Here is a 15443-nt window from a genome sequence, read left to right on the forward strand (position 1 = left end):
AGGTCTTCAATTATCTACAAACTGGAGGCCACTTGAATGAGGTCAATGATGTACTATTCTCACTTTTACATTTTAATGTGCTTTGCTTGATTCTGTATCTTTCTCTTAAGATGACCTTAAGATGGTCTGCTTTAAGATGATCTTTCCCTTAAGGCTACCTCTGCTTTACTTATCTCTGATTATCGAAGAAAACTGAGACGTAGTCTGAAGTGGGGAGAGGTGACGGGGGGGTGCTACTATTAATGGTTAGCTCTGTTAGGTGATCTCCATGCACTATATTAAGCTATGTTTGCATAATTAAGAAGGTGCTTTAAAGTGACTTTTCCTGAGCAAAGAAAGTCTAATTCATATTCTGATATACAGTTTTTAAAATTTGGGGGAGACCCTATCACAATTTTTATTGTGATAAAAAAATACATAACATAATTTACCATCTTAACCATTTCTAAGTGTCTAGTGCAGTAGTGTTATGGCCCAGTGATGTGCACCAGAGATATAAAATTTTTCATCTTGTGACACTGGTCAATAAGATTTTTTACTTATAACCCTGTTTCTTTTTCAGTTAGCATCTCCTATCAGAGGCATTGGCTCATAGGACACTTAGAGTTGCGGTTTTCTGGAAGAGATAGGTTTAAGGACACAATATATAGTCTGTCTTGTGAGCCATAAAAATAAAGCGTTTTGTTGACCTGAAAAGAAAAATGGTAAAAAGTCAGAAGGCTTCCTTAGGGACAATTTCCTTTCAGAAATAGAAATATTGAATGAAAATTCATCAGAGGCTGATCCATTCCACTTTCCTGAGATGAAAAAGGAGGTCCTCCTCCCCTTTACTCTATATAATGTTATATTCTTTATGTTTTATAACATTATGAGATAGCTGAGTTATTCCAAAATCCTGGGAACTACCTTATAAAACATTTGAAGCAAGAAATCGTGTATGAAGGTTTGCACCAAAACTATCAGATGTTCAAACCTTGATTCTCTAAAGCTCCAGTGGGACATAGAGCTTTTCTTTCTTTTTTTCTTTTATTCAACAATTTTAAGTTCATAAAAATCCAGGTTTTCCGTATTTGTTTGCTTCTAGTGCTTTTTATTTACACTTTGCTACATGAACTAAGGTTTGTGTTCAAGGTGTCCACTGTTTTTTGAAAAATGGAATTACTGAATTAATCATGAATCTGGAAAGAGTGGACTCTAGTCATCCCTAATAGTTGTAGGCTCTAGTTTATTATACTTCAAATCCATTCTTCTTGAATTGCTGGCTTATAATTTTGGGTTTCAAATTCATCTGTTTCAAATATTTCTCTTGTATGTTTGCCATGGTGAAATTTCTAGTTTTTCCTTCTCTATAATTACAGGTGGAGGCCTCAGAAATGGAGCCCTTGTGTCTTGGTGCCAGAGTCTGTCAGACAGGGAATAATGGGCACCAGCGAAGCCTGTGGAAAGGGGGTACAAACAAGAGGTAAGGAGATTTTAAAAGGTATTCTTCAGAAATATAATTTAAAATTAAGTTACTCTTATAGACAATACTTCATTTTTACATTTGAATAAGTTGTGATATTATTGGATAGGAATATTTATGTTAGTCTAAATTTGAGTTTTAGCTTGGTATTAGCTAATATTGGTATTAGATCATCTATTAAACATAACTGGCTACCTAAAGACTAATGCAATATAAGCAAATACCTCAGTCATCAGCACACACCAATGTTGATGTCCCAAATTCATGTTGGATATTAGCCAAGAGATGAAGCATATTTTAAGATCAGACTCAAAAGTATACAATTTACTTTTTCTGTGCTAATTAAATAGTTGTAGAATGATTTAGGAATAACTGAATAATTTGACTATTCTTAATAATCAAGACTTAAATGTAATTGTTTTATTTATATATATATATATATATACATACACACACATATACTTGCTATGTTGTAGGTAGGTAGGTAGGTAGGTAGGTAGGTAGATAAATGGATAATGTACATAGAGAATAATTATTAAAACTTGGGGGAGATATGAATGTTTCTGGACTTGAGAATTACTTTTATCATCAATGTCTTAAGTGTAATGAGATCTCTGAAAAACACTGAGAGACTTGTCAGACTGCCGACCTTCCTGTGTCACTCATACTCCAGGTGCCAATGTTATGAGGCTTGATAAGAAATACTTCCTGCTGAATATCTGACCGCTTGGCTAAACGGATTGTATGTAGCAAAGCTAAACCATGTGGGACCAATTGCATTTTAGTGGCTTCATAATTCTTCTTAAAAAGCATATTCAGAATTAATTTTCTCTTTCCACTTTAGGTTATGGTGTTAGTCAGGATCATTTATCCCAGCGAGCATAGTAACTCTGTACTTTGCCTGTTGATTCAAAGGCAAGGGGACCAACATGTTTGTGTGGTAGTCTTAACTTCAGCTTCTTTCAAATCATTGTGTCTCCAAATGGAAATGTTCTTCCCTTTGACACTGAACCCTGGAGAACAGCAAAGACTTAGATTTAAGGGACAGGAAACAATAATTTTACTAGTGAGTTATTCAGAGTAATAGTAAGTTGTACCATTCACATTTTCCTCCTTGATATTATATATAACATACATTTATGCCAATTCAGAGTATACACTGACTCTGAAAAAACTGGTTCTGGCTGTGCAATGTATTGTAACCTTGCTGGTGTTGTACCTGAGTCTTCGAAGGAATTTTTCACCATATTGTCAAGTCAGTTGCTTCAGGGTGGTGGGGAACTTGGGCACATGGTGTCCCTCCATTTGCTGTTAAATGAGATCCTTGATTAGAAGCAAGTCTACTATGGTGGTTTTAGCAGAAGTGTTGCATGTAAGGAAGGCAAATCCATATCTGGAGTATTTATTTGGTAATTAAAACCTGGACACCTATAATTCAAGTGTTCCAATATAAACAACCGGCCACCAGGTAGCTGGCTTATCACTGGGGATTGGTGCCATATTTTGGACTCTGTTAATCCTGGCAAATTGCGTGTTCAGTTAAGTGCAGTCAGGTCACCTTGTTGACTAGATTTCCATTTTGCTATATCCATGCAAAACCACCTTTCCTGCCACCATGGCTACTTTTTAAAAGTCCATTGGGTAATGGCAGATGTGACTGGGGAAAGAGGCTGGCTGGTGTCCACATAATAGGTCATACTATCCATTTGATTTTTAAATTCCTTCTCTTTTGAGATCACCCTTTACTGAACATTCACATGAGACACAGATATGCTCACAATTTTACCCATTCAGAGAGGCTATACACATGCTTCATACCTCAGTTTCCTTTTCATCAATTCCCAATCATGATCCCTGCAAACCCCTGACTATCCAACAAAACTTTTGGCCATAGCTATGAATGTGTATGGAATCTCACATCTGGCCACTTCTTCCAAGCAAGGTGAACAACCATGTCTACTGCTTAAAGTTCTATCCTCTGGGAATTTTTTTCTTTGCTCTTCTTTTAGGAATGCCTCATAATAACCTATAGCGCCTCCTCTTGGGATTGTGCAAAGCTATATGTCAACCAGGCCTGAGTTTTCTCCACATGAGGCCATAGTACAGAATGGGAAAGAGAAGGTAGTAGAAAAGGGGTGAGAAACTTAAAGCATTCGGGCCATTAATTCATGTAATTTACTTGTATCTTCAGGTCTCCTGCATGGACCAGATCACTTTCATATACTTCCATGTGATGATGGACTGGTGCTGCACACACCCTACTTTATGATTTGGTGGATGAGATAACACACATTTATGACAGGCAGTTTAGATTGCATGGTGACTTGTTGGTCTATGGTTAAGTATTTAGTTTCTACCAAGACCTACTAGTAGACCAGAAGTTGTTTCTGAAAAGGAGAACAGTTACTTATGAAGAATAACAATGCTTTTCTATAAATTCCTAAGTGCTTGCACTGTGTTTCATCAGTAGTAACCATAAAAGCCTACCATTAACATCTCTGTCTAATATTGACACCATTTTACCCACTGGATCAGATGGTTTGGATGACACAGCATCTTGTATAATAGCCTGGACCAATTGTAGAACCTTTAATTATTCTGGGTCCCACTCAAAACTAGCATCTTTTCAGTAATTCAATAAATGGGCAGGAATAACACAGCCAAATGATGAATATATTGCATCCAAAATCCAAAGAGGCCTAGTAGGTGCTGTGCCTAGTTGTAGGAGGGGCCAGCTACAACAACATCCTTACCTTAGAAGAAATACCGAAAAAAACCCTACACCACTGGACCTGTAGAAATTTCATTCAGGTAGAAAGCCCCTGAATTTTTTCAAATTTATTTCTACCCTCTCACATGAAAACATTGTACTACTGAGTCTACAATACTTCACTCTCACTAGGTCCATTCCATGTACTATCACCACGCAACGGGCTGATGTGAGATCTTGTTGAAGGAAAAGATCAAGATCCGTATAAACAAAATTATAAAATAGAGTTGGAGAGTTGATACCCTGAGGTGGGGCAGTGAATGTGTATTTCTGTTCTTGCCAGATGGAAACAAACTGCATCTTATGGTAGTTATTATATCAAATACAGTAATATTTAGAATTAGGACTTTAATATGGAACTCTAGGAGGATACAATTCAGCCCAAAACAATTATACTTTGGAAATTATTTCCCTGTCAGATAGTTTTACAGATGTGAATTTAATTAGCAATGTAGTCTAATTCAGGATTGCTCTGAGACTATATAAGATTCTCTGTAAATTACTAGAAGGGACTTCATTCAAATATTTTACTTACCCATTTCAGAAAAATTTTGTAACATCATCTTGTTATTAGAAGACTAAGGTCCACTTTGTCCTGTGAAATTGTTATTAAATATCTGAATCAACAATATCTATGTGAATGAAGCCCTTTAAAAATAACAATTATAAATTTTTAATTGCAATTTTTGTGCAATGGATAACTATATAAGGTAGCTTGGACTCTGACACTATACTATTATCATAGTGAGTAATTTTCTTTACAAAACCATTTAGTAAGTTCTATAGAGATTTTGTTCCTAATTTTCATAGCATTTTATAACATAAATGACAAATCATTTCATCTGTATGCAGATAATTCTACTTTGAATTTCAACTTAAATAATTTCTACCTGGGGTCTGATTCAGCTCTTACACTTGGCATGTAACCTGCTTGACTTTTCCCTGAATTAGACACCAACATTTACACAACAATGTTAGTGTTTAGTTGAGGGAATATTAGATTGTGATTGCAATTTTAAAGTAGGATGAGTCTCCAGTTTTAAGGTAGTGCAGACATATCTTTTCTCTAATTACTTCAAAACCAGCAAGGAGAGTAAGAAACAGTAAAACAAAACTCATCTCCAGTGATATCTTCTTTAAAAAATTGCTTTAAAGAACTAATAGTAGCAATAAGTTCGCATTCAAGTAAATTAGTCATCTACAAATTCCATGTATGATATAGAAAGTGTATGGAGAAATGGTAAGGGACTTTGCAGACCAGAATTATGTGTAAATTTTAGCAGGGATGAAGGTGTGAGGCATGAAGAAAAACAAGTTTCTGTTTCTAGACAGCTCCAAAAAGGCACCCGAATCTGCAGAAGGAAGTGTGCAAAGTTGTGCATGCATTTATATGTGAGAAGAGTAGTGATGAGGGACTATTCTGAAATCAGGAGGATCAAAGGAAAGTCTGAACAGGAATTATGAGCAGTTCCCTTTGCCACCTGCTTAGCATGCTGACCAGGCAGCTTTTATACTTTTCAGTACCAAGGAACCCTTAAGAATCTGGAATTACAATAAATTTAAATTTCTCTTTGAGGAATTTTTGAATCACAGAGGAAACATCAATTCAGGCCATAAAGTTATGGAAAGGCCAGCTTGGTGTTCCAAATTCTCATAAGAGATTTTTCTCCCGTACCATTCAGTGTTACGTTTTCCATGTGCATATGACCTTCCTGAGGTATTTTTGTTTGGCGTGTATACTTCTAGTTACCAGCCTTTGTGGCTTCACTCTAGTTTAGAACCTTTTATAAGATTCTTTACAGCAGCCCTTAGAATCCCCCCCACTCTGAAACCCCATGCATCACAAAGCCATGAAAGTAGAAATCAGGGTCTCCTAGATCTGATGGATACCTTTAGGATGAGAGTGTGTGTTTCCTTTCGCTTACCTTGCATCCCAAGCCTTCACTTTGTCAGGATTTATAGCTTCCTTTCCTGTTAGCCAACCCAGCAATCCATTTAAAAGATATGTATGATCCAATACTTTGAGTCTTCTCTTAAATTTTAAGCCATTATGTTGCACAAAATAGAAGTACTTTTTATCTTTTCGTGCTTATATTGCTCACCTGGTTAATTGATATCTAGTAAGAACACATTAATGTAATAGTCTTCTGACCAAAAAGGAAGGGGAAAAGTGATAATAGAAAGACAGATGGAATTAGAGTTGGTGCTAAATGTCTATCCCTTCTCCAAGGAGCCGGTCATTATGGATTCCATTGCCCTACCTGTGCCATTCTTCAGGGAGATTCAGAGTTTTTTTCCTTCCAGATTCTTGTACTTAATCTGAATAAAGAAAAGGAAGATGAATCAGCTTTTTTCATAGTCTGAAGTTTTTTTTTTTTAATTTTTTATGAAAGAATATTTTACATACTTGTAAATTTTTTTGATAGTATTGGAGTTCTCCCCGTGGGTGTGGTTACTATAGCACTGTCACCACCAGATCACCATAGTCCTCCATGATAGTATAAAATGCATCTTCTAAATTTCATTATTTTTATTGAGTTAACATTGATTTATAAAATTATATGTTGTATGTTATGAAATTGTATATTATATACTATATGTGATTCAGAGGCATAAGATCACACCCTCTGAGTTGCAGGTCCCCATACCATATCCAACACGGAGGCACCCGTATTCCCCCACCACGGTCCATTGTGCCCCCTCCATGCTGGGTTTTCTCCCCTGTCCCTCTTGTAGCCTCCCTCAGTGGCACAGGCTGTTTTCCAGGATTGGTTACTGATTTGGTTCTCTGACTCATTTATGTTTCTCTATTCCACATATAAGTGAAACATCCAGTATTTGTCACAAATAGCAACTTTATCAGTTACTTTTGCCACCTTTTTTTCGGGCTTTGTATGTTCCTTTGCTCTCAGGCAGCTCAGCATATTTTTAAAAATGTGCATATTCCACCTGCAGCAACTATAAAAGTTCATGCTCAAGACATGAACAAATAGAACTACTTTAGATATGAACTATGGACATTTCCAGCAGAGATCCATGAGCAAACGTAGCTTACCACAGGATGCTTTCCACAGATGTGATGTTCTTTAAACAGGCAAAGGCATTTGCCAATATTTCCTGTCAATTTTAGACAGGAGGGTATAAGATCCCCTTGATCCCAAATTTCAAATTTAAGCAATGAGCAAATACCTATCTAAATAGGCAGTTGTTTTTGTTTTGTTTTATGTGTGTTCCTGGGCAGGGAGGGTATTTTTAATTACATAGGAAAAATTTGATCATAAATCATTATTTTTAGGAATCATTCTTGGGGTGAATTTCTAAAGTCAATTCTGACTTCAGTACCGGAATAACCAACAGGATAACATAATGTTCGTTATTAATTTCTCTCATTACATAGCACCTGATACCAAAATGATAGCTTCAAAATATTTTAAGAGACTTTTAAAAAAATCTAAATATTTTTTGGAAATGTGAAAATGAAAGGAAGAGCAGATTAGAATCTAGAAATTAAATTGACACCATAGGACAATTCTAAATTATAATTTTAATGAAGGGTGAATTTTATAATGTGTTAAATGAATTTGATATTGAGAGAATTTTTTCATTTCCTTAGCATGTTTTAGGGTATGATTAGCTTTGTGAATTTTTATGGTAGCTGCAGGTAGAATATGCACATTTTTTAAAATTGGCAATGAATAAAAAGTAAATATCAGAGGAGGTGAGCAACCTAAGGCACGATGCTTTTGGAACACAGTGGTAAACTTAGAGCAGATTCAGAGATGTTGTCTTGTGCCAGATTCTCCATTTTTAACATAATATACTATGATACAAGGTACATAGTGACTCTTGCATCCATTTGTACCCATGCACATCCCCAAAAGATATTTCCCTGATGAAATGGGTATATAGGGTATAGATGAGTAGGGGGTAATGTCTTTTCATTTGAGAAATGGGGTTATTTGCTAAAGTAGAAACAATCATTTTCTCTTCTAACTGCTTGGCTCTCAGTTACAGAATTATCTTCCCTTCAGGAATGCTAATATGAATTTCAAAGTCTACTGCAAACTGTGTAAATGTAATAGGATTATACTTCTCTTGTCCAGGACTAGAGTTCAGTCTCTTCAAATAGATGAGAATCCCTTAGCTTCCCTTATCTCTCAGGTTACTAAGGTCCAGATACTCATTTCTGTTTAGCCCGGGAGCCATTTAGGATTGTTTCAGAAGGCACTAATGTTATATCTAACATTTGTATTTGCATTTCTAAAGAAAACAGAAAAGCACTGCTTCTAGCAAGAGTAGAAGGAGCACACACTTCCTCCAGAGGCTCTAAAGTCTGAGGAGCATGAAAATGCACCTTCACCATTACTGAGAATTCCAATATTATAGATACAAAATTTGCAAAACAAAGGCCATTTTTAGCCAATCTGTTAAGAAGGAATAGAATGGTTTGGCCACCACTAATAATAATAATAATAATAATAATAATAATAATAATAATAATAATAATAATGAAACAAGGTTTATGAGAAATAAAAATTAAGGACCTATTTGAGTCATTAAACTTAACAGTTGCATGGGATGATCATTCCCATAGCAAGATATTGAAAGTAGGTGAGGTAGGCTTCACCAAGCATTGTGATTACTATGCTGCAAAGGGTTTCAAAAACCTATAGCAGAGTAGTAACCTTGTCAATCAATTAGAAGGAACACATATAAAAGGCATTTAAAAAAATAATGGGACTTAATAGCTAAATTTATGAATTCGAGCAAAGGCTAGTAGTGAACTGAAAAGATTCAATGGTTTTATAACAATGCGAATAGACAATGCTAACACACACACACACTCAAATACATACATGATTGATATAAATAATTGAGATAAAATGGAGAGGGGGATGAAGTACTTGAGTATTAAAGAATAATATCTGGAAAAATAGCTTATTTTGGAATAATCTACTGTAAGATTATAACTGATACTACTTTTTTTTCTGGAAAAAAGCATGTCAGTTTGATTGAACTACTTAATCTCACTGGTCCTCAATTTCCCATCCACAGTGGGAGTAATAATTCCAGTTCATTGCTGCTTTTATCAGTGTTTCTATTTGATCAGGTTATATTAATCTCCTATTCTGTTTCAAAGCCAGGAATATAGGAATATTTAGAATCTAGAGAGGATGTAAATATTGCAAAACATGATTTTTAAAAGTAAATATGTGGAAGTAAGATTCATTGATAATATGAAAAAAAAAAAAAAAGATTCTGTGACCAAATAGTCTTTCCCTTCGAAATCCTGAATGTTAAATTAGCATATTGAAGGCTCTTAGAATTTCTGCAATAAAGAACTCTATTACTTCATTTGAAGCACAGTTTTCCCAAATTCATTTATCCACAAAATGTACTTTTAATAATATATCAACAAACATCTTTATGTTATTGAGAAACAGGGGTACAACGTCATAAAAATCACAGAGGGGAGATTTTTAAGATGTATGTATGTGGTACAGCTGATTGTTTTAGAGCCTAAATTAAGATAGGAAATGGTTTGTAAATTGTGTGGACATATCCAAACATTCAGAGTCTAGTCTTAACAGAGTAATTATAGGTTAAAATAAAAAATCATAGTGTTAAGACCAACTCCTAAGAGGAGATAGATATTGATAGATAACTTTTATAAAATATTTGTCAAAGAAAGAAGTATCAAAATAGATCAGTGTTCAAAGAGTAAATATTGAGCCATTCTGTGCAAGTATCAAGACAAAGCAGAAGTATTATAAACTCCCCTAACAAATATGGGTTCAGGAACCCTCTAGGAGAAAGAACTCACCAGAGGGTGTTGGTTAAACCAAACAAGGTTTTATAAAAAGGCTTGTGCTCAAGGAAACCAGTGCCAAAAGAGAAACATTTTAGCCTGACTCCCCAAAGGGATCAAAGAACCTTTTAAGAGAAAGGTCCATAGTCCTTCTACAGGGGGGCAGTGGTGTGACATGTCCTGGGCTGGGCTACTAGCACCACAGGCAGATGGAGTACAAATCCCTTCACACGTCTCCTGCTTCATGAGCATCTACCAAGTTTTCTTGTGGGGCCTTCAGCCTTCCCACTCCAGGGCATTGTGAAACAATCTTCAGTTAGAATACAGCATCTTGCGTCTACACATGGTTCCTTTGGTCAGTCTGGTGCGCCAAGTTGTGTGAATTGATGCTGAGGCAGGACCCACCAATCTGCAATTTAATCCAGTTGCTTAAACAGGACATTGGGCAACCTTTACCCTGTTGACTTGCAATTTTGTCAACCTAGCCTGTCTCAGAGGAGTGGGAGAATGTAATGAAGCCGTTAGAGAGGGAGAAAAATACTAATGTGAGTGTGAGTTTGGAATCAGGAGGGGATTCCACTTAATACAGGGGTAATTTTTTTTGGAATTGGAAAGAAAGTCTTTTTTGCTATCTTGGAAACTATGGGAAAACATCAAAACACAGACATAGGGTCGGTGAGGAAAAGAGAAAAGAAGTTTCATAAAATGAGTCAATATTCATAGAAACTCCTTTCCCAATTTTTAACTCCAGTTTTTTGTTTGTTTTGCTATACAAGGATTTACCTTTGCTTTTGAGACTCCTTACCTTTACTCTCTGTCCCATTTGCCTCTTGGTGTCCCTCTACCTTTCTGGAATATGTGTGTCCTGGTCTCTGAGCCTGGCTTCTCTTCCTCCATGCACACCTTAACATGCACCATTCTTAGCACACCTCTTTGCTGTTATTTTTTTAAGTGATTTTTTTATTTTTTTGGTTTATTTATACAAGAACCACGGTACAGGCCAGATGTGTGGAAGGGTGAGAGGATTCACCAGAGACAGAGCAGGCAACAGAACAGGAAGGCAGACTGAAAGCACTGCTGAGGGGAGCAGCAGGCGAGGCAGGAGAGGTCTGCTGCACCATGTGGGTATCTCCATAGCCAGCGGGGATCCAACCGGCACCGCAGAGGCTGCAGACAGCTTCATCACAGTGCTGCGCTCAACTGTCTGTGCCACCAGGGAGGCCCCTCTTTGCTGTTATTATCCCTAACGAAACACAGATAATTCTGACTCCCAGATAATTCTGTCTCCCAGATAATTCTGACTATTCCCAGGACTTATGTTCTAGACATAATCACTGGGTCTTTATTTAAAGGGAACTATCTCTCTTAACTAGAGCTCAGTATTTTTACCTACTAAATTATTAATCTCACTGTGGATAATGTACTGATGTTTTTTTCCAAAAAATGGACTTATTCCAGAACCTGGATTTTTCTTCCTGAGTTTTCAATCTCAAACTTTGCATCTCTACCCATTTATTAATGGAGTCAGCCATCAAATCCTGTCAGTTCCATCTTCATAAGGTCTCCATCATCTCTTTGCTCTTCTCTTATCTAGACTGGTGTTCTGTATTTCTGTAGCAACACTTTCCCCAACACACACACACACACCCCAATTTCCATCCTCCATGAATATTTCAGACAAATCCATCCTTAAATTCTGAAGCCTTGCCTTCTGTGTAGAGACATTCTTAGAAACTCAACTGGCCAACTGGTATGAAGTTATTGATAAACTGTTTGAGAGCTTTACAAAGGACCATATAGGAGCATGGACTGCCAGATAATAGCTATTGTAAGTACCTTGGGGGAAAAATATTACTTTGTGTCAACATAGGAAGTTTAGAACTTAAGACAAAATATGATGAACAAAATTACATGTAATGCATGTATAATTTTATCCTCTAAAGATAAAATGGCAAACTATAACAAATTAAAATTACTCTTACATAATGATTTATCTATGTATAAATCAAGCAATAGAAAAAGGAACTGTGCTCATGAAAGTTTACTCTCCTAGAGAGTAGAGACAGTGTCTGTTTACTGAGAATGTGTATATTTTACAAACTGCCTTAAAAGTATGTTTCTAGTGCAAGATAATGAGGTGATAATAAAATTCCATACAACTGGATTCTGTCCTGTCAAGATCATGAATGGAACTTGTGTAATTATCATGAATTTATGTGAAAAGGGGTGTAATTTTGTCCCTTACCCATCTCAGAGTGGGAAAAATATGTTCTTCAGATTCTCTAGTGCAGTGGTTTTCCACCAGTGGTGACTTCTGGAGACAATTTAGATGGTGATGACTGGGTAGCACAGAAATAACTAGCATGATTCTGGCATATCAACAGTGCCAAAGTCGAGAAATCCTTCTTCTAGAATTAGAAGTTAAGCATTAGGTTGATTTTATCATGATTAAACAAATTTAACTTAAAAGTACCTTTTCATTTAAAGAACTAATCAGAATGCTTCTCATATAAAGAATATTTCTTACAACTTGTGCTGATTACAAGTAACATGAGCTAATTGGTTAACTATATGTATAGCTGTAAATTAATTACAAAAGCATTTTAAACTGGAGTCCTGCTAAATACTTTTAAAAAGAATAGGTTTCAATGAGAACACTTCAGAATTTGCAATGGGATGGAGGATGGTAACATAATAGTTGCAAAACTGCAAATCCATAATTAAATTCTGAAACAGTCATGCAGACTGAAAATTTGAGTCCTGTGCCATCTTATCAGCAACTTCCCTTGAAATCTGGGTTTTGGAGTGATCTGAATGGTATAATTATACTCTACCTAAAGAGCTATTTATTCTATGTTTATATTTTAGGACCTGCTAAGTTTAATTGTTAATGGTATAACTGTAACTAATCTATCATTAACACTCTCGGCATTTAATAAGTTACCTTTTTCCTGTTACAGTACCAGAAAAATCTCTTTGTTTCTACAATTATTTTTACCTGCTAATATTTTAATTTTATTAGATGATTTATTCTTCAGACTGACTACTGTGTACTGTACAATTGTTGGACATAAAGTCCCTTATGTCCAGTGACAGTTTCATCATCTCACATATCTTTAGCTGCTGTAGACCATGACTATCATTACTCCACTTGACTTAGGCCTTTTTATGTATCACTTCATTTGTTTTTCATTCGTCTCATTCTATAAGTTTAATTTGATACTAACATTTTCTCTCTTCACCAGTAACCCGGTATGAGCAGTGACTTCTTTCTTGGTGGAACTAAGAATCAGATTTGCCTGTCTTCTTGCCAATATAGAGGTGGCATAATTTTTGAGCCAATCTTTAAGACTCCAGTCTCCTGGCTTCTGAGGATTAAGTGAAACAATTGTGGTGCTTTTAATCAAATTGTTTTGCTCTTCAGGCTTAAGAACTTCCCTAGTTTCATTTTTAGATGTAGAGTTCTCATTTTGTTCTCATGTCCTTCCATTCATCCATCTCCTTTCCTCTTCCCCTCTCTTCTTCCCTCCTCCGACTTAATTTAACCAAATTCAGTTCTCTCACTTGCAATTTTAAATTTCTAACTAATATATATGCATGTATTTATATATATAGGTATGTATATGTATGGTATTCCCGCATTCCATCTTCAAAAGAATGGGAGATTATTCTGGAATCTTCCCTATTCTTAATTAATCATTCATTATTAATCATAAGCTCCTACAGATCTTAGCCCAAATATAATCTCTCTTTTTATGATTGCCAATTTAGTTCAAGACTTTACACTGTCTCTGAACTATATTAATCTCCAAATCCATGCCTAAGATTTCTAAATGGTTATTCTAAAATTAATATTTCATGTTATTACCTGCTTCACAGTTTTCATGCAGGACTGTTTACTTCTAAAACATGACATATAGGGCTATTCATGATCTAACCCCTACTTTTATTCCTCACCTTTCCTGCCCCTCCCTAACTGAGCTGCACATCTAATTTTTCCCACATGGTTTGTCCTGTCTTGTTTGCTCAAATTCATTGCCGTGTTTCTGGATAGGAGTGTCTCTTCTACCATGATATGCTTCTGTTTAGTGCCAGTTAATAATTGTTTGTGAACTTAGTTCTTTCTGTAGCTATTGGTGGGTGGGGGTTGTGTTCATTCAATTCTGTATCCCCTATATGTAGTATACATATCTCATTTTATTTTTTTTAAGATTTTATTTTATTTATGCATACAAAAACTGGGGTGTAGGCCAGTTATATGAGAGGTGAGAGAATTCACCAGAGACAGAATGGGGAGAACAGTTGGATCTACTGAAATACACTGCTGAGGGGAGCAGTGGGCAAAACAGGAGAGGTGGGTTAACTCCCTGGCTGGGGGAATCTATCTCATTCCACAGTGGCTGGTTATAGTCTGATAGCACTGAGACTTTAACCCCTGCACCACCAGGGAGGCCCTCTAACACATTTTAAACAACCCATCAACATCTAGAAAAGTGATAACATGTTACTTACCTTTCCATGTAGTCAAGGGATTCTAACTAATGCTGGCTTTTCACCTTTTACAATATAAAGAATTTCAAATATACAGCTATACATGCATGCATGCAAATGCCCATATTAAATATTAACATATTAACTTCATGCATTCTTTTTTCCTCCCTCCCTTCAGTATCACTGCTATTTGCTCATGGCTTAGATGTAATTTCTTTCTTTTCTGCAATAGTATCTTTTATTGAGGTAGCCTTGGTTTACAGCACTGTACATGATTTAAGGGTAAAGGTTCACACCTCTTCCGATGAGTGTTACCACACTACACCCACCACCAAATATTAATAATCCTCCACTCCTCCACCACAGTTCTTTGGACTCCCTGCCTCCTCTCCTCCTTGCCTTCTAGCCATCCCTTCTGGTAGACAGATGTAGTTTCTTATGTGAGACTGTAATTTTCTTCATTTTCTCAATGGAGTCATACAAAACGACAAGGTCTGTTCTAGTTAAAACACTAGCACAGACAACAATATCATAACACCAAATAGTAAAAATATAATCTAAACAATACAAACTGTCAATTGAATATTTATGTTTCTTTTATAGCTAGTTTATAACGCTGCATTAGAGTAACAGATTCATAGTCTTTTTCAACAAAATAAATTTGATACATACACTACCTGTTTTTTTCTTTTTCTTTTTCTTTGCATCCGTTCCATTTACTGTTCTCTAGGGAATTTGAACTTTGCTTCAAATCATGTCCCCATCCTTGAAACAGTGCAAGTATCAAAGGTCAGTGAAAAAAATCTCTCTTAATTAGAACATCTTGCCCTGCTAAAATGAGAAAGTCTTTTAGTTAGTGGAATTTGCAGACTTATATATTTTTTTAAAAGCTGAGATTTATGGTGAGTAAT

General features: G+C 35.9%; 1 protein-coding gene across 1 annotated transcript in view; it reads left to right on the top strand.

Annotated features, from left to right (window-relative positions):
• Window positions 1–15443, top strand: part of THSD7B (thrombospondin type 1 domain containing 7B) — a gene marked incomplete at its 3' end in the record, with an annotated part of 691568 nt that overhangs the window by 353004 nt on the left and 323121 nt on the right. Inside the window, exon 11 of the mRNA XM_084247796.1 lies at window positions 1359–1462. Coding sequence (XP_084103922.1) covers window positions 1359–1462 — 104 coding nt within the window. The remainder of the gene's footprint in view (window positions 1–1358; window positions 1463–15443) is intronic.

Source organism: Talpa europaea, assembly GCF_964194135.1.
Source record: "Talpa europaea genome assembly, chromosome: 1".
In the NCBI taxonomy this organism is placed as follows: Eukaryota; Metazoa; Chordata; class Mammalia; order Eulipotyphla; family Talpidae; genus Talpa; species Talpa europaea.